Source organism: Desmodus rotundus, chromosome 3, assembly GCF_022682495.2.
Source record: "Desmodus rotundus isolate HL8 chromosome 3, HLdesRot8A.1, whole genome shotgun sequence".
Classification (NCBI taxonomy): Eukaryota; Metazoa; Chordata; class Mammalia; order Chiroptera; family Phyllostomidae; genus Desmodus; species Desmodus rotundus.
In genome coordinates this window covers 110,978,846-110,998,115 of record NC_071389.1, presented here as the reverse complement: position 1 = coordinate 110,998,115, position 19,270 = coordinate 110,978,846, and the positions used below count along the sequence as shown (strand labels likewise).

The 19,270-nt window shown below is 36.6% G+C and overlaps 1 protein-coding gene across 1 annotated transcript in view; it reads left to right on the top strand.

Annotated features, from left to right (window-relative positions):
* KDM5A (lysine demethylase 5A) overlaps positions 1 to 17,536 on the top strand; it is a 134,685-nt gene extending 117,149 nt beyond the window's left edge. Inside the window, exons 25-28 of the mRNA XM_024567526.4 lie at positions 1,467 to 1,626; positions 3,048 to 3,268; positions 9,099 to 9,509; positions 15,586 to 17,536. Coding sequence (XP_024423294.1) covers positions 1,467 to 1,626; positions 3,048 to 3,268; positions 9,099 to 9,509; positions 15,586 to 15,792 — 999 coding nt within the window. The 3' untranslated portion in view covers positions 15,793 to 17,536. The remainder of the gene's footprint in view (positions 1 to 1,466; positions 1,627 to 3,047; positions 3,269 to 9,098; positions 9,510 to 15,585) is intronic.
* Positions 17,537 to 19,270: the final 1,734 nt, after the last annotated feature.

The following is a 19,270-nucleotide window of genomic DNA, read 5'->3' as shown; positions in this document are numbered from 1 at the left end:
GTTTTAAACTTTTTCTGTACAGTAATAAATATATCAGTATACATTATTATATGTTAGATATAATAATGTGTATTAATATACAATAATAATGTATAGTAAATATTTTAGGCTTTGAGAGCCACATACATTCTCTATTACATATTCCTTTATTTTTTTTAAACAACTCTTTAAAAATATGAAAATTATTCTTTGCTCACACTTTATACAAAAAAGCCTGCCAGCTGGATTTGGTCCATAGGTTGTAGTGTGCCAACCTCTGCAATACACATTTGTTCTTTGCCTGCTGTTTCCCTTCTGCCATTAGAGGACATTAGAGAAAATTAAATGTTCTGGACAGTCAGAAGGGACTTGGCTTTTCCCATTGTGTTTTCCATTCCTGTCATCATCTGAACTGCATGCTTTTTTACTTTTTACCCTGGCAGCAGCAACTGTTTCTAGTTTCTAAATTTTTTCACACCCTAGAAAACAACCACATCATGTTTCATTAGAACTAACTGGCCAGGGTTTCTTCCTCAAATATCTGGATCCCAAATCTTCAGGGTGCCTCCTCTGAGTGTTTAGGTTCTAATAACCCCACTTCTTCCCTTTGTTACCTTAAGCCCTAGGGATGACAACTCTTCTTTGCAGTTTTCTTGGTGTTACCTGTTGCCTTTCAAGCCTTTAATGTACAGGGTGTGGCAAAAGTAGGTTTACAGTGGTGAGTACGCAAACCACAGTTTATTCTTGTATCGTTATTAATTATTGTATTATTTTCCATGTGAACAACTGTAAACCCACTTTTGCCCCACCCTGTTCACTTAGCTAGTTTATTAAAATTCTCCCTGTTGAAATACCTTTGATTTCTGTCTTTCTGATTCTACTCTTGACTATTAAAGCTGTACATGTGAGTTTACGGAAATTGACCACAGAGAAGAATCATCTGAGACCTAATCAGAGCTGTCAGAATTGTATAATTTGAATAATGTCAATCAGCCTCTTCACTGTATTAAGAGCCATTGGTAAGCTTCTAGGTTTCAAAACCTTTAGAGAGGATTAAATGATTTATGTTCTTAAGATGTCACATTTAAACCTTTCTTACTCTCTTAGGTTCATTTTATTTTTTTCCAAAGGGTCAGAGTTCCTTAACTTCTTACGGGTATAGGAGGTTTTATGAGTTGTAAACTATAGAAGGTAAATTATTTAATAGTAATATATATTTTTAATTTTTTAATAGTAATATTCTTGTACTTTTATTATCTCTGTGGATTATTTTTGAGATTTATTCTTTCCCTTTTGTTTTAAATTGTGGTCATTACTGTCCCCCAATGGACATTTTCTATCTTACTTAATATCATGTCTTTAATTTTAAAGTCATATTTTAGTATGTTGTATTAGAAGTTTTAACTTGAAAATTCACATTTAGATCTTTGTCATATGGTAAGTTAAGTGGTTCTAATTCTGAATACCTCTCTTGGTTTCTTCTTCAGGACACAGCCAGTGTGAAGTCCTCCAGTAGTCTGGAACCCAATCTTTTTTGTGATGAAGAGATTCCCATTAAGTCTGAGGAGGTGGTCACTCACATGTGGACAGCACCTTCATTCTGTGCAGAACATGCGTATTCTTCTGCTTCTAAGAGTTGTTCTCAAGGTATTACTCTTTACAGCAGGGTGGAGAAGATAAGCCTAAAGCCAGTGAGAAGAAAACATTTTTTAAATCAAGACTATGAATCCCTCTTAAATACATACCTTTGCCATGAAATACTACTAGAATCTGAAAGTGCAATTTTGGTTAGGAGAAGCCAGTCCCTATTTGCATTTTCTGTCATTAGGTGATAATCTGAAAACTTACATAGAATTATCAGATCCTAATTAGGAGAACTTTATAGGCCATCTAGTCCCAGCTCCCTTTTTTTTTTTTTTTAAATCCTCACCCAAGGATATGTTTTATTGATTTTAGACGGAGAGGAAGGGTGGGATTGGGCAGAGGGAGAAAGAGAGAAAAACATTGATCGGTTGTCCTCCCGTATTCACCCCATACGGGGATTGAGCCCACAACCTAAGTATGTGCCCTGACTAGGAATTGAACTTGCAGCCTTGGTGCGTGGGAGGATGCTGCAACCAACTGAACTACCCAGCCAGGGCCGATCTCCCATTTTTATGAAATCCCTGATAAGGAGTCATTTAGCCTTCTTTTGTTCATTACCATTATGAGGTACTTGCTGCTTTTGAAGAATATTCTAGTTTCAGAAAGCTTTGCAGGAAGTCCTTTCTTTCCTTGGTACATAATGTCTTTTTTATGTTCACTTTCTTCTTCCCCAGTGAAAATGAGTCACACTGCTTTAGGTTACACTTCTGGAGAATGCAATGTGTTCATCTCTTCATAGTAAAACTCAGAATTTTACAGAACAGCATATATTAAAACTGACCTTTGAACAATGTGGTGGTTAAGGACACTGACACACTGTGCAGTCGAAAAGTTAGCATATAACTTAAGTCAGCACTCTGTATTCACAGAGTCCCAATCTCAGACCAAAATACAGTTGACCCTTGAATGAGGCAGATTTGAACTGCATGGTGGGTTCACTTATATGTGGATTTTAAAAATTTGCATTTAAGTGGACATGCAGTATTCTCTCCATATGTAGACACTGACATGTGCAATTTAAATCCACCTGTTCAATGGTCAGTTGTGTTGTCTGTTCATTAGGAGAATAACCAGTTATTTATATAGGGCCAGGTATATGTTTAATCTATTGGTATACTCTAAAAGGGGAAAACTATGGGTTAAGAGATTCTTTTCTATTCCCCATCCCCTCCAGTCACATGATAAAGAAATAATAAGGAACGAGTTTTTTACTCTAAACCAATATTTTAGACTGGGTGTTAGAATTCTAGATTTTTTTCTATGTTTGTTTTTAATTTCATTTTCACTTTCATATTGATGCAGTCAATCCAGATGTCCAAAGTATTGGGAGAGGAAGAACCATTTTTCTAAAATATTTACTTCAGAAACTTTACATTTTTTCCATAGTTTTCAGTTTTGTTTTCTCTTAATGTTTTTTTGGAAAGGTTCAAGCACCCCGAGGAAACAACCTCGGAAGAGCCCTTTGGTACCCCGAAGTTTGGAACCTCCAGTATTGGAGTTGTCACCTGGAGCTAAAGTCCAGTTGGAAGAACTTATGATGGTTGGAGATCTCCTGGAAGTATCACTAGATGAAACTCAACATATATGGCGGATTTTGCAGGCCACACACCCACCCTCCGAAGACAGATTCCTGCATATCATGGAGGTATGGATTTAAAGCTTAAACAAGTGGTTATAAAACTACTTATAATGCCCAAGTTCCTTTGAGGTCCCATAAATGCTGGCAAGTAGAGATGGCTGAGTGGGTAGTATTCTGGCTGTCCTGCTTTCTCATTAAGCCAAGTCATTCTACTTTATAGTTTTCTTTAAGGAAATTTTATGTGATATAAAATTTAGAGGAAAAATAGGTCACCTCTGCTAAAAAGAAAAGGGGGTACTGAAAATCATCAATATAGAACAGTTTCCTTAGCCCAGATTCCCATTATTCAAAGGCCCAAAAGTTAGGCAGGGGGAAAATATAGTGGTTAAAAAAAGAAACTTCCCAAGTCTTGACTTGTGCTGCCAGCTTTCCTAAAATCTCTGAAACAAGGAGCATCTGGCCTTGGTGTGCCCCATACCTCTTGGTAAATGGCCCTAGACCCAGCACTAATGACAGCCAGCCTTGGTTTGCAGCTTGACCTGCCCTGGGCACCTTCAAGCGTAGCACAAGTAGTAACTACCTGCAGATTGCTTTATAGCTCATGACAATCGGCCCTGGCAGGGCACAGGCAACTGCTGACCTTGGCCTGTACCTCCTGGAAGGCTCCAAAGCCACCAGATGGACCTGGTGGGCAGCTTCAGACCTTACCAAAGTACCACCTAACCACCTCCACAAGTGACATACTTAAGAGGTGGACTCAGGGGACAACAGAGCTCTGCTGAAGTGAGTCCTGCTTCATTGGGTTGGCCCCTGCACAGCACATCCTCCATGGTGGTTGCAGAAAGTCCTCAAAGCCAACTGGCCCAGAGGAAAGTCTCTCCCATTGACATGCTAACAACAATCAAAACAACTACAATAGGAGGGTGCACACAGTCCACATGGGGAGCGCCTATGGAAAGCCCAGCTCATGTGACCAGGGAGGCTGCACCACTGGGCCCTAGAGGACACCTACTACATAAGGTCACTCTACCAAGTCTAGGAGATGTAGAAGCTTGTAGACCTAATACATAGAAACAAACACAGGGAAGCAGCCAAAGTGAGGACAAAGAAACATGTCCCAAATGAAAGAATAGAACAAAACTCCAGAAAAAGAACTAAACAAAATGGAGAAAAGCCATATACTAGATGCAAAGTTCATAACACTGGTTATGAGGATGCTCAGTGAATTTAGGGGAATAATGAATGAACTTAGTGAGAACTTCAACAGTATAAAAAGGACACGGAAACCATAAGAAAGAACCAGTCATAAATGAAGGATACACTAACTGAAATGAAGAATAATTTGGGGAGTTCTGGCCAAGATGGAGGCGTAGGTAGACACTGCGCCTCCTTGCACAACCAAGAGAAGGACAACAATTTAAAAACAAAAAACAACCAAAACTGACAGAAAATCAAACTGTATGGAAGTTTGACAGCCAAGGAGATAAAGAAGAAACATTCATCCAGACCGGTAGGAGGGACAGAGACGGGCAGCTGGGGTGGAGAGGACTCAAGGCAACGCGGCCGGACACAGAGAGGTGACGGATTGTGGAACAAACAGGGCAGGCAGTGCAACACCTATAGACCCTGCAGCCCCACTTTCTCGCATAGATAAACTGGGAGGAATGGTGGGGGAGTGAGGTGGGCCTCGCAACCCAGGGCTCCAGCATGGGGAAATAAAGCCTCAAACCTCTAATTGAAAACACCCATGGGAGTTGAGGCGGCAGTGGGAGAAACTCCCAGCCTCACAGGAGAGTTCGTTGGAGAGACCCACAGGGGCCTAGAGTGTGCACAAGCCCACGTACCAGGGAATCAGCACCAGAGGGTCCCAATTTGATTGTGGGTAGCGGAGAGAGTGACTGAAAACCAGCAGAGAGTAGAGCAGGCGCCATTGCTCCCTCTCGGCCCCTCCCCCACATACAGTGTCACAGTGCAGCGACCAGCGTTACCCCACCTCGGTGAACACCTAAGACTCCGCCCCTTTATGTAACAGGCACACCAAGATAAAAAAATGGCCCAAATGAAAGAACAGATCAAAGCTCCGGAAATAATTCAACTAAGCAGCGAACGGATAGCCAACCTATCAGATGCACAGTTCAAAACACTGGTAATTAGGATGCTTACAGAATTGGTTGAATTTGATCGCAAATTAGATGAAAAAATGCAGGATATGCTAAGAAAAACAAAGGAAAATGTACAGGGAACCAATAGTGATGGGAAGGAACCTGGGACTCAAATCAACGGTTTGGGCCAGAGGAAGAAAGACACATCCAACTAGAAGAGAATGAAGAAACAAGAATTCAAAAAAATGAGGGGAGCCTTAGGAACCTCCAGGACATCTTGAAATGTTCCGACATCTGAATTATAGGGGTGCCAGAAGGACAAGAGGAAGAACAAAAAATGGAAAACTTATTTGAACAAATAATGAAGGAGAACTTCCCCAATCTGGCAAAGGAAATAGACTTCCAGGAAGTCCAGGAAGCTCAGAGAGTCCCAAGAAGCTGAGCCCAAGGAGGAACACACCAAAGCACATCATAATTACATTAGCCAAGATTAAAGATAAGGAGAGAATCTTAGAAGCAGCAAGAGAAAAGGACACAGTTACCTACAAAGGAGTTCCCTTAAGACTGTCAGCTGATTTCTCAAAAGAGACCTTACAGGCAGGAAGGGGCTGGCAAGAAGTATTCAAAGTCATGAAAGGCAAGGACCTACATCTAAGATTGCTCTATCCAGCAAAGCTATCATTTAGAATGGAAGGGCAGATCAAGTGCTTCTCAGATAAGGTTAACTTAAAGGAGTTCATCATCACCAAGCCCTTATTATATGAAATGTTAAAGGGATTTATCTAAGGAAAAGAAGATAAAAATAGGAACAGTAAAAATGACAGCAAACTCACAGTTATTAACAACCATACCTAAAACAAAAACAAAAGCAAACTAAGCAAACAACTAGAACAGGAAGAGAATCACAGAAATGGAGATCACATGGAGGGTTATCAACAGGGTAGTGGGAGGGGGAGAGAGGGGGGGAAGGTAAAGAGAATAAGTAGCATAAATGGTAGATAGAAAATAGACAGGGGAAGGGTAAGAATAGTATAGGAAATGTAGAAGCCAAAGAACTTATAAGTATGACCCATGGACATGAACTATAGAGGGGGGAATGTGGGAGGGAGGGGGTGGGCAGGATGGAGTGGAGTGAAGGGGGGGGAAGGGGCAACTGTAATAGCATAATCAATAAATATATTAAAAAAGAAAAAGAATAATTTACAGGGAATCAGCAGTAGAGTAGAGGAAACCAAGAATCACATCAGCGATTTGGAATATGAGGAATCAAAACACGCCCAATCAGAACAGCAAAAGAAAAAGGAGGATAATATAAGGAGCCTCTGGGACAACTTCAGGCATACCAACATTCGCATCATGGGGCTGCCAGAAGGAGAAGCGAGCAAGGAATTGAAAACCTATTTGAAAATAATGACAGAAAAGTTCCATCACCTGCTGAAGACTATAGTCATGCAAGCCCAGGAAGTGCAGAGGGGCCCACACCAAGACACATCATAATTAAAATGTCAAAGGCTAAAGACAAAGAGAATCTTAAAAGCAGCAAGAGAAAAGCAGTCAGTTACCTGCAAGGGAGCTCCCATGAGACTTTCTGATGTTTTCTCAACAGAAACTTTGCAAGTCAGGTGGGATTGGCATGAGGTATTCAAAATGATAAAAAGCAAAGACCCACAGTCAAGATTACCCAGCAAAACTATTATTTAGAACTGAAGGACATAATACAGAGCTTCCCAGCCAAGGGGGAAAAAAAGACAAAAACTAAAGGAATTCATCACCACTAAGCCGTGTTACTTAAAATGTTAAAGTGTCCTTTTTTTAGAAAAATAAGAAAAGCTTAAAAATATGAACAATAAAATGGGAATAAATACATATCTATCAACAATTGAACCTAAAAAACAAAATAAATGAATAAGGAGAACAGAAACAGACTCATAGGTACAGAGAATATTTTGATGGTTGTCAGATGGGAGGAGGGTTGGGATGGGTGAAAAAGGGGAAGGGATTAAGAAGTGCAGATATGTACTTACAGAAAAGTCTTGGGGATGTAAATTACAGCATAGGGAACATAGTAACATTCTAATAATTGTGTGTGGTCTCTGATCGGTGCTAGATTTCTAGGGGTGATCACTTTGTAAGTGATATAAATGTCGAATTACAGGATTGTACACCTGAAACAAAATATTGTACATCAACTGCAATTGAAAAGCAAAAAACTATTTAAGAATAAAAAGTTGTTATTTTCTTTTTTTACAAAATCAAGCTTCCTAAGGAAATAGTTATACAGAAGTGGGGAGGGAGAGTATATATTCATCAGTTATACCTGCATAGCACTTTGTAATATATACAGTGTTTATATATCTTTGATCTCATTTGATCCTCACTATAATCCTGAAGGGGAGAGGGGAAAGGATAGACAAAGCAAGTATTTTTAGCCCTTCTGCATATGAAGAAATTAAGGATGCAAGAGGTAGAAACTTGCCTGAGGTCATACATGTAGTATAAAAATAGTGAGACCTGGTTTCTAACTGTGGCATTCGATTCCTAGTATTCTTTTCATTATTTGTTTCTGTGTAATGGAATGGTACAATGTCACCAATAGTTGATACAGATATGCTTAGCATACTATAGTTTAGTTTGTTTTTGGTTTGAAAGTCAAATCCAAGGTATAGCCTAATATAAATAATGTTTTCCAGTCCACAGAGCATTTTCTTCACATTCATTATGTTCTCTGATCCTCTTTCTCTTATTTTACATATAAGGAAACATGAAGTATTTAGAACTTAAATATCCTGTTCAAGAGGTAATAGAGTTAGACATTTATAATGCAGTGGTTTTTTGGGGTCTGCAGATTTTTAGTTTCCTGTCAAATAATTTTCAGCCTCAAATCTGGAAAAATTCTCAAGTGTTATCTCCTAAGTAATTATCAAACTTATATTTTCAGTTTTTCTTCTACTTTCCCCCTTGGTCTTTCTTTTCCTAGACATACCTTTACTATTAAAACTTCAATATTTATTACATTGGCACAAAATAACAACAATATTAGAAAGTTGAAATGGAAAATGATAATTTTTTGCCTTGTCACATCAACTATTTCCTAGCTCTTGCCAAAGTCACTACATACCCTTTCTAATGAGATCATGGTACAATTTTAAATGTTTTGATAAGATTTCTACTAACTTATTAACCTCCAAGAATTTATTGAGTTAATAAAGAACTATAGTAGTGGTAAATGGAGACAAAAAAATTATTACATAATTTAATGTACATTTACTACATTTAGTTTTCTGTGTGTGTTTTCCTCTAAAACAGAGATATTATAGATTATATTAATGTATGCTAACAATGAAACTTTTTGCTCCTTTTTCCCCTAACAAGCTAAAAATAAGTGAGATATTTTATTTAGAGCTTGCCATTATTTTCTGCTATTGATTAAATTCACTGAATATTATACTTGCCTTCTTAAAATGTCTTTTAAATATCTTTAGAATATTTATTATGGTTAGTGCATACAACACAAAATTTACTATTTTAATCCTTTATAAGTATGCAATTCAGTTGTATTAATTACATTCACAGTGTTATACAATGATCACCATTATCTATTGCAGAACTTTTTAAACATCCCAAATAAAAACACTGTACCCATTAAGCAATAAACCTCATTTTCTTCTCCCCCAGTAACCTTTACTATAATTTGTGTTTATGTGTTTGACTTTTCAAGATAGCTCACATAAAAAGACAAAACTGTTTTTAAATGTCTTAATTGAAATTTTTTTCTGATTTTTATATTTTTGAAGGATGACAGCATGGAAGAAAAACCATTAAAAATAAAAGGAAAGGACTCTTCAGAGAAGAAACGGAAACGGAAGCTAGAAAAAGTAGAACAGCTCTTTGGAGAAGGAAAACAGAAGTCCAAAGAGTTAAAGAAAATGGATAAACCTAAAAAGAAGAAATTAAAATTAAGTGCAGAAAAATCAAAGGAGCTGAACAAACTGGCCAAGAAACTAGCAAAAGAAGAAGAGAGAAAGAAAAAGAAGGAGAAGGCTGCTGCAGCCAAAGTTGAACTTGTGAAAGAGAATACTGAGAAGAAGAGAGAGAAAAAAGTGCTAGACATTCCATCAAAGTATGACTGGTCAGGAGCAGAGGAATCTGATGATGAGAATGCTGTGTGTGCAGCACAAAACTGCCAACGGCCCTGCAAAGACAAGGTGAGTTCTAAAGAGATGTGGTGCAAATGTGAGAGAGGACAAGGAGCAGCAGGTGTTTAACATCATGGTAGTTTGTTTTTGATACCAGGGTTTGTGCTTCCAACGTATGTTTTCTATGGTTTCTATAAGCTGTTTTTGAATTATGAGGCTCTTAGGTCAGTGTGCTTAGTAGAAGAAATGTTGTATTTTAAAATTCATATATTTAGTGAACATAATGAGGGAAGAGCAGAGGGGAGCTATGTGATAACCTGGGGCAGCAAGGCATTTCATATGTGGTTGGCATAAAAAATTTCAAAATACTCTTAGCCTTCCCTATGGGATGACTCAGAGAACTAAATACTTTGTTAGTTAGCCACAGTGGCCTGAAAATGTCCTAGGCCCATAATCTGAGAGCTCTGGCAAATTGCATTAAAATTTGTTCTAATAACCTAAAACTAAGGGGTTAAGTCTTCCCTTTTTGGTCTGTGTCTTATCCACACTCAGGCCTATGTGCACTTTCCTAAGTGGAATATGATTTTTTGAAATTCCTTGTAAAAAATAATCAAGACCTTTAAAGGTAATGTTTAAAAATTTTCAGTCCTTAGTTTTAAGGATAGTAATTATGTGTAGTGGCCATCCTTTAGGTAATATTAATGTTCTGAGAAAGATGAATGGGCTTTATGAAAAATCTCAGTTCATGAAATCACTGGAGATAACGATTATGGTTCCCATCAAGATTATTAGTGAATTCATAGTTTTAATTTTATCATGCTCATTATACCATTTGGTATTTAGAATTTTAATAGCTTCTCAGTTGAATATATGAACAGAGTAAATACAACTGCATCATTATTCCCTCAATTCCCTCCTTAATCAAATATTGATGGGGCTTGAAAAGGTCACATTGTCCAGGGGTTTTAATTCTGTAAATGATGAAACCAGGACTCAGTAAAGAAAAGTGATGTGACCAAAGTCACAGAGCTAATTAGTGGCAAGAGCAAAAGTAGAACCCTGGTTACCTGGCCCCATAGACCAGGTTCTCTCCACTAATAGCCTCAGCCCACTATTAATTGAGATGTAAGTACAAAATCACATTCCAAAACTTAATGGTGCTTATGTTTAAATTATACTTATTAAAGTTTTTCCACTCATTTTTGGAAAATGAATATATAGTAAAATGTATATCCCATGGTCTGACCTTCCAAGGACATAGCTATAAATATTTTTGTGTTTCCTTCCAGTCCATTTTTTATATATTTTATGTCATACTGTCTATTCACTTTGGTATCTTTATTAATTTCATAAGCATTTTTATATACTATAAACATTTTAAAACATTTTAGTTGATATATGTGTGTGTTGTTTTTATTATTGATTTTGAAGTTATTCTTATCTGAGTTTGTTATTAAAGAGGCTGGTGAAAGGTTAACTGGTTTTTTTGGGTATTAGCAGCTCAGTTTGGCAGAACCTTCTCTCTTTCTCCTTTAATTAATTTTATGGCAGTTTTGGGACTGTCAGCAAAGTATGTTTCTTTTTCAAACTTGCCTATTATCCTTATAGTTTTTATATCTGTTATGATCCTATTACCTTCTCTTTTTTCTCCTTTTATCTTCCTGTAGCATATAAACACTACACATAGTTTTTTTTCTCTGTTACAAAATTTTAAATTAACTTGCTTATTCTCAGGGTTATGAGAATCAGTGAGATAATCTCTGTGAAAGCACTTGTTAACCAAGAGTGCAATGTAAGTGTTAAAGTGTGATCATTATTATTAAATGAGCCGTAAGATTTGCTCCTATCAGTATAGGTTATTTTTTAAAGAAATTTAGAAAGTTATCTACTTTGTGATGGAGCAAAGATATTTAACATTCAGAGAAAATGTCTGTTTTAAACTATTAAAACACATACAAAGGTGAGGAATGTGTGCCTTAAGCTGTCATTAGCTTACACAAAAGAAATTTAGTAAATACTGTATTTCTGTAATGTATTTAATTTTAAACAAATTATTTCAGATTTTAAACATTTTGCCCGTCATTGCTATTTTGCAATTTTTGTGGTTCTTCAGGGTTGTTCCTGACACCAGTTTCACTACATAAAAGGTATATTTGTTTATACGTTTGTATTGAATTTTATAACTTTCTCAATTTGAAGTATAATATTTCTCCAAGAAGACCAAATTAATGTATGACACACATCTCAGAACAAAATGCTGACAAGAAAAGAATGCTTTTTGGGTAGTTTATTTTCTTTAAAATACCATGCAGTAAAAAATAACTTACGGTTCATTCATATTTAGGTAAGTGTATATTTAACATTTTTGTAACCAATAATTATTACTTTTTCCCCAAAATGTGCAGACTAAGAAAACTTTGAAGGATTACCTAAATGTTACCCAGCCTCAATTTCAAAATATTTTAGAAAGGGAAACTATCAGAATAGATTTTTTAGAAAACTCTCTCTCCCATCCTGTTCTGACTTGCCTGCAACTTTCTTACTCTTAGCACTGAAATTCCGTGTCTTGAGAAACCCCTCAATCTTGGGCGGACTGAGAGAACCTGGTCACTTAATGCTGAGAGCACCAACAAAAGTACATACAAGGATTCTGAATATATGCTATGTTGACTTCATTAAGTGAATTTAAAAATTTTTCAAATCTGACTTTTGCAAGGAACCATGGTATGAAAGAGATCGAATGCCAGAATGCCAAAAGCTCAGTTGGGTAACTGAGCTAAGAATATCACTAAATCACTAGGCTTTTTCCCCCATTGCAGTAATATGCTTTAAAAATTGAACAAAATATAATATGCCAAATATTTTTAAGTGTACATATAAACTACATAGCAAAACATGAAATGTCAAACTTATATTATTTCCTCTATTTAATATAGTTCTCTTTTAAACACACAGTTCCCGAAATCCAGGCCTAGTAAATTATTTGTTTTATAATGTTAAATCTCTTATTAGTTAATATTTAAAGAGCTCATAGTGCCCATCAGCAAATGAGTGGATCAAAAAACTATGGTGCATTTACACAATGGAATTCTACACAGCAGAGAGAAAGAAGGAGCTTATACCCTTTGCAACGGCATGGATGGAACTAGAGAGCATTATGCTAAAGTGAAATAAACCAGGCAGTGAGGGACAAATACCATATGATCTCACCTTTAACTGGAATATATCAACAAAAGAAAAAAACAAAATATAACCAGAGACATTGAAATTAAGAACAATCTAACAATAGCCAGAGGGGAGTGAGGAGGGGATAGTGGGGAGAGGGGTCTACAGGAGCTACTATAAAGGACACAAGGACAAAATCCAGGGGGAGGGTAGAGGTGGGGGAGGGAAGTGGGATTGGCTGGGGTGGGTTGGAGGGATGGGGAGAAAATGCAGACAATTGTAACTGAATAAAAATTTTTTAAAATTTTTTTTAAAAAGCTCATAGTTATGAAGTTTTTTAATAATTATTTTTTTAATTTGATAAATATGTCTCCCAGAAGTAATGAAAGGGGGAATGACTATTAGAACTTAATATGCAGTTAGCTAGATTCTGTGTTCTTGAGTTTTCAGGCTACTACACAGTCTGTCATGGTGTGCCAAAATCTTCTGTGGATCCAGATTGACACTCCAGACTTTAGTTTGCTTTATGATCCTGTGTGGGCCTGTTCAAACAACTGGAGTTTGATTGTTAGTAGAGGAACATGATAAAAAGAAATTAATAAGAAAAAGAATGTTTTTACCCTGCTAGATTATCAAGGTAAATTGTTATATAACCTGTGGCCTGGGATAGAATTTGAGTACCAATGAATATCTTAAGAAAAGCTACATATTCTCTTGGAATCCAGTGGGAAAGCTAGGCCTGGGAATGCACCTCTAGCCAAAATCACAAAAGGGAAAATGTTGTCTTCCTTATTCTAAAGAGAGTGATAGATTTAATTTTGGGAAACTGGAAACTAGTGCATATAGTGCAGATGTAGGTTTTAAAAGACATGAGACCAATTTTCTTAGCAGCAAATACAGATAAATTGGTAACTTTCTTATCCTATGGATTACTGTGAATGGGACTGGAGTGGAGGGTTCAGAGGTGTCATCATAAACAGGATAGTATCTCAAATCTGGGCAGCCCAAAGAAACAATTTATCTTCCTTAATTCCCTTTACCAGCTCCAAATAGCCAAAACATTTATCCTGAGTTCACCTACTACTGAATTAGCACTTTATAAACCTTCACCTGCTTGCAGGACCTTTATTTTTATTTTGTTGCATAGAAGTCATTATCTCCCTTTTCTATGTCTGATATAGTTTGCCACAATAGGAACATTTTGATCAATTATTTTCTTTGTTGCAGACTTCAGAAGATAAATATTATACAAACAGTTACAGAAAAAATTAAATTATTTTAGCAAGGAAATGTTAAACTGCTCTAATATACAGAGAGTAGTATCATGAAGTGCCAGTGATCACATTTAGAATAAGATTTACCTGAGGGTTGATTTAAAATGTCTTCTGGTTTATACCCCTAAGATATTCTGAGCCTATAGGTTTGGGATGGATCTTAGTTATACTTATAACAAACACAACAGGTGATTCTGATGCAAGTTTTCTACACATTTTAAGAAGGGGTGCTGCTGCAGGCAGTTATTTAAAGATGCAGAAGTTTTTGTGGAAGGTAGGATAGTGAGTATAGCCATGAAACTGTGATATTAAAAAGGTGTTCCAGTATCTTAGGCAGTAACTAGGTGTTTTGCCATACATTATTTCATTTAATCTTTTCAGTAATTCTGTAAAGAAGATGTTATCTCCATTTTACAGATGAAGAAATTAACCCTTAATGAGATTAAATGACTTGCCTCAAATTATACACATCAGAATTTAGAACTTCTGACTGAATTCAGTACTCTTTATACTACACAATATAGTTTCTTAAACTCTAGAATTTTAGAACAGGAACAATGAAAGCAGAAAGGTTATTTTGACAAATGATTTCTCCCACCCATTATTATAACCTTAAAACCACTAACACGACTATCATAGTTTTGATAATTTTTTATAGTACATGGAAACTAATTTGGAAAAGTACTCACTTTCCTTGAAACTCGTTTATTTAGCCAAAACCTCTTTCTTTTGTTCTTTCTCACAAGCTGTACTGAGGTACTTACTTAATCCCTTCATACTCCTTACTTTGCTCTGATAGCTGGCAAAGCTCATTGTTTTAAGTGACTTCCTACACTACCAGTGAAGTGATTGACTCTTGTAGTGTGTACTGCATCTGCCATGAAATCAGCTGTGAAAACCACCACAACCACCCTCCAAATAGAGAAACAAAAATCACCTTATTTTTCACTCTAGGCCCAAGGCTTACAGTCACCAAATGATAGTGACTTTCTAGCCTCCTATAATCAGTTATCTTTGAAGGGTCAGTGTTTGCCTGGCATCTGCCACTGACCTAGCAGTTATCCAGACTTTAATTTTAAACCTCAGAGTGATCTATTGACCTGTGTCTTTGACTGTTTTAATTGGTTAATTTGTAAGATGTGACCTCTGATATTTGCTAACTTTTTATAGGGAGTTGTATTTGTAACGGAAGAAGAGAAGAATAAAAAATATTAGTTTTAAAAGTGGCCTATGTGACTGCTTTTCTAAAAAGGTATTTAATGCTCTTAGTACTTTGGCTTATCTCTTTGAAATAAAGCTAATACACAGGATTGCCTTCACATTGTTGTGCTCTTCCTTTCCTGATTGATAATTGCATTGCCTAGAAATTGTTAATATTAGCTAAAACTACTTGGCTGCTCTATTAGAAGTTCCTTTTTTGTCGAGTTTTTCTCAAACATGTTTCTGCCTCACAAGGAGTCCCAGGTATTTATGAGGTAATGGAGTACCTAAGGGGCCTAATTTTGTGGACATACCATGGTAAAATATAGCTTTGGGGTATTAGCTTCTCAACTTCTTTCTTTGAAAAAGAACCCCATAAGAAGTCATTGTCTATCTCTGGACATCCTGATTTTTGCTATCATTTATCAAGAAAGCTTTCTGGTTTGCTTTTATTTTAGGCTTAATGATTATGTAACCTAAACATTTCCCAATCTTGTCTCTTACAGGTAGACTGGGTACAATGTGATGGTGGCTGTGATGAGTGGTTTCATCAAGTTTGTGTGGGTGTATCTCCAGAAATGGCTGAAAATGAAGATTACATCTGTATAAACTGTGCAAAGAAGCAGGGGCCAGATAGCCCAGGTCAAGCACCAGCTTCTTCCTTCATAATGAGCTACAAACTACCAATGGAGGATCTTACGGAGACCAGTTAGCAGATGCTGAGTTAGTTTGGAATATGGAGAAAATGGACCACATTAAGACCTTAGTCATAAAGTTGAGTGGTTTAGATCCACTCGCAATGTTGCTTCCAAAGACAAATGGCCTTCAAAGAAAGTCCTCGTAGCTGACTTCTCTTTGCATGGACTGTGTGATCTACATTCTGTATCAACACATCTGTGCAGAGGGTGTCTTCTTTGGTATAGCAGCCGATATTTTAGTTCATGTCTTTTTTGAGTATGGTTTGTTATTAAGGCCAGGCATTTGAGCTACAGGGTGGCTGGTTGGGCTTAATACATTGGTGTGCCAGCAGGGCATGTAGGGATGTGTCTTAATGGCCAGTTGATATTAATTGGAGGTTTACCACCTAGAGGCAGCACCCTCTGGAGGTGCTGATTACTTGGATCTCCTTAGTCAGGATAGTTACAGAGGAGTCAGAGCACCACTTTTCCCCCACTATTACGTGGTATTTAATGCCCTGAACATACAACTAGGAAAACAACAGGGGAGAAATTAACTCTTGTTAGAAGTCATGGGATAATAGTGCGACCAAGACCTCAGCTACTTGTGCTTGTTTGTACCTAGAAGAAACCCCCAAAAGAGAGGCAGATCACCTTATCTTTCTAAGGAGGGGGATGTCTTACAGTTCAGAAATCTGACTAGATTGTATTCTGGGAAGAGAGCTTTTCTTATTTCAAGACAAGGAGCCTTTTTTGGCTTAGAGAAGAGCAGGTACGTGGATCCAGGCCTCTGCAAAAGAAAGGACAAATTAATGTTTTACTGAGCCACAGTGATGCATGCTTTTTGGGAAAACCTTCATTCACAAGTATACTAGATACCACCAGATTTCAGGCATGGCCATGAGCAAGACCAGCAAATAACAGCTTTTTGCCTGGCAGCCCTGACGCCAATGTCTGCTGTTTCCAATACTGGCCATTTCTGACCGTGGCACACAGCAGATGCTTTTGAATGACACCATGCTTCATCACAGGATGTGGAGTTGTAGGACCTCTGGGTGATGAAGTTGTTTTAGTAAATCCATTTTTTAAAAAAGAAAAAAGGACCTGTTTTTACTTTTTTCTAAATGTCTCTGACTACTGACTGTTCTATAAATAGATTATTTTTCCTTTTTTAATATACATATATGAATATATAAATATATATATTTACTGTTACAGCAGCTTATGACAGAGTTTCAGCATCAGAAATCCATTTGGGGGCTTGCTTACTCTTTTTTGCTTTTTAATAAAGAAATCCCATTCCTCCTTGTAATACAAGGAGTTAGCACTTCCTTCTCCATCCTGGCCTAACCAGATCTTCCATCTTGTTTTTGTTTAAATAAATAATTATATTTCCTTTGTGTGTTGGGTCTTGTCCCTGTCTGTTCAGAAACTTGGTCTTACTATATCTATGATGGCTGTTTTGTTTTTGTATGTGAATGTTTGAAAATATGGTGCTGTGTCCTCTTCCTCCTGTTGTGTTCTCTGTTGTTGTTAAGGTGTTAGGTAAGCTGTGTGAAAATTCTTAATAGAAGGGGACTAATTTTTTTTTTCAAAGAAAAAAACTAAAAATAGTATTTTGTCTTTACTATTCTGTGTCCCTTTAATTTGGTTTAAAAATCTGTCATTTGACTTAAATTCATCAGTTTTACTTTAAAGGGGGCAGGGTGGACCTAAAGAATAGCTTCTAGTCTCCTTCCCACTTTGCCCCAATTTATGTGAAAGAAATGTCTTCTAGTAACTAGAAGTGAAACGTACTGTCCAGTCACAGTTTGAGTGGGTATGAGGTTTAACTCAAAAGGCATCTTACAGGAAAAAAAAAGCAAAACCTTTTCTATAAAATTCAGTTTTTGTAAATGCTTTCTCTCTGGTTCAGACTACCAACTTTTCAGTCACTCTTCCCTTAATAATGTTTTGAGTGTTTGACCTGTTAAGAAGTTTGTAAGTGTTGCTGTGCATGTGTCTTGAGAATCTCATCTCCTCAAGTGTGTGTGTGATTTAAGATTTCAGTGGATATTGCAAGCTGACTAGTTAACCAATTTCATAAGTTTTCATTTTGCCAAACTATATAAAGATATTGTTCAAGAATTTCATTTGGTTGATGTTACAAAAGAAAGCACAGAAGTTTTTGCCTTTTGGTCTTCTCTGTAAAAAATCTTCAAATACTTGTGGGTTAAAAATTGAATGCAATTTTAAGTGGTGGCTGTCTGGAATACATTTTAAAATACCCTGTTTTTCCTTCTTGGTCACCCAACTACTCAGCTATCAGTGGAGGGGCATGAGGATGCTGAGAAAGATATCTAAGGTGCTTTGCTTCTTGGAACATGGTAGATGGACATAGGTAGCTGTTTAAGGAATGCTTTATGTTCTTAACATGGCATTTGCCTGCTAAAGACCTGAGAGAAAAATGAGGGCAGTCTCCAACCATGAAAAATAGCTTCCAGTTTTTCTTTGGGCATTTTGAAACTTAACATAATATCATTTAATAGATACTGTGGGATTTTCTGTATTTATTTGAAAGTCTGGAAGGGTTTGGCCTGACTCTTGACCATAAATTTAGACCAAGGCTGAGAAGAACAGGTGAAATTAATGTTTTTTAAGAGAGAGAGAGAGAGAGAGAGAGAAAGAAAAGTTAACATAGACAAATCAGTTTTGGAATTAATGGACTCAGATTTGTCTATTTAAAGAAATGCTGATGCTCTAACACAAAACATTGTTTTCAGTTAGAGGGAATTACTATTTACAACTTACACCATTCTTCAGTATTTTAACATTTTATGTTGAAATGACTTAAAGTGTTTCTTTACCCTTTTTATCTCCTCAAAGGTGTAATTCTTCACCATTGGTATTTTAACATATGTTAATTCTTTCAAGGGTATTTCTTACTACCTTCATTTTAAACTATTTTGGCAAAGGTTATAGAATGAAAAACTGGTAGGGCCTCGATAGTCTCAAAGGGTGGGTCATTAGAACTATGCAAACCCCAAGTTTACAAGTCCAACTAAAGCATTGGTAGTCTTGTTGGAGGAAGGAGCATTTTCCTCTCACAAATGTGTGTTTCACTCTGGTAGGTACTGCAACAAAGCCATGTTGAGATGTAAATAAAGTTACTGCAAACCAGCTTTGCACTGCATGGTTCAAACTTGTACCTCAATAAAATAAAAATTACTATATATCATACTTTGAATAGTTGAAAAGGCAAACATTAAATCTGATTCTTCACAATATACTCTAATATTAGACTTTTAACATTAGAACAGTTTTTCCCGTGCTTCACTTTTGTTCTTCTTTTGTCTTTAGCAAGTGTCTAAAAAATTAATTGTTTTTCTTAATTTTTGGATTCTGGGTGCAATTTGGTGCATGTAAAAGAAACTCCCTGCTTGTCAATATTTTGATTCTATACCCATTTGTGTGGATATCAGCTAGTACTTAAAATAGGAGGATGAAAGGAAAAATTGAGAAAGCCCCACTTTTA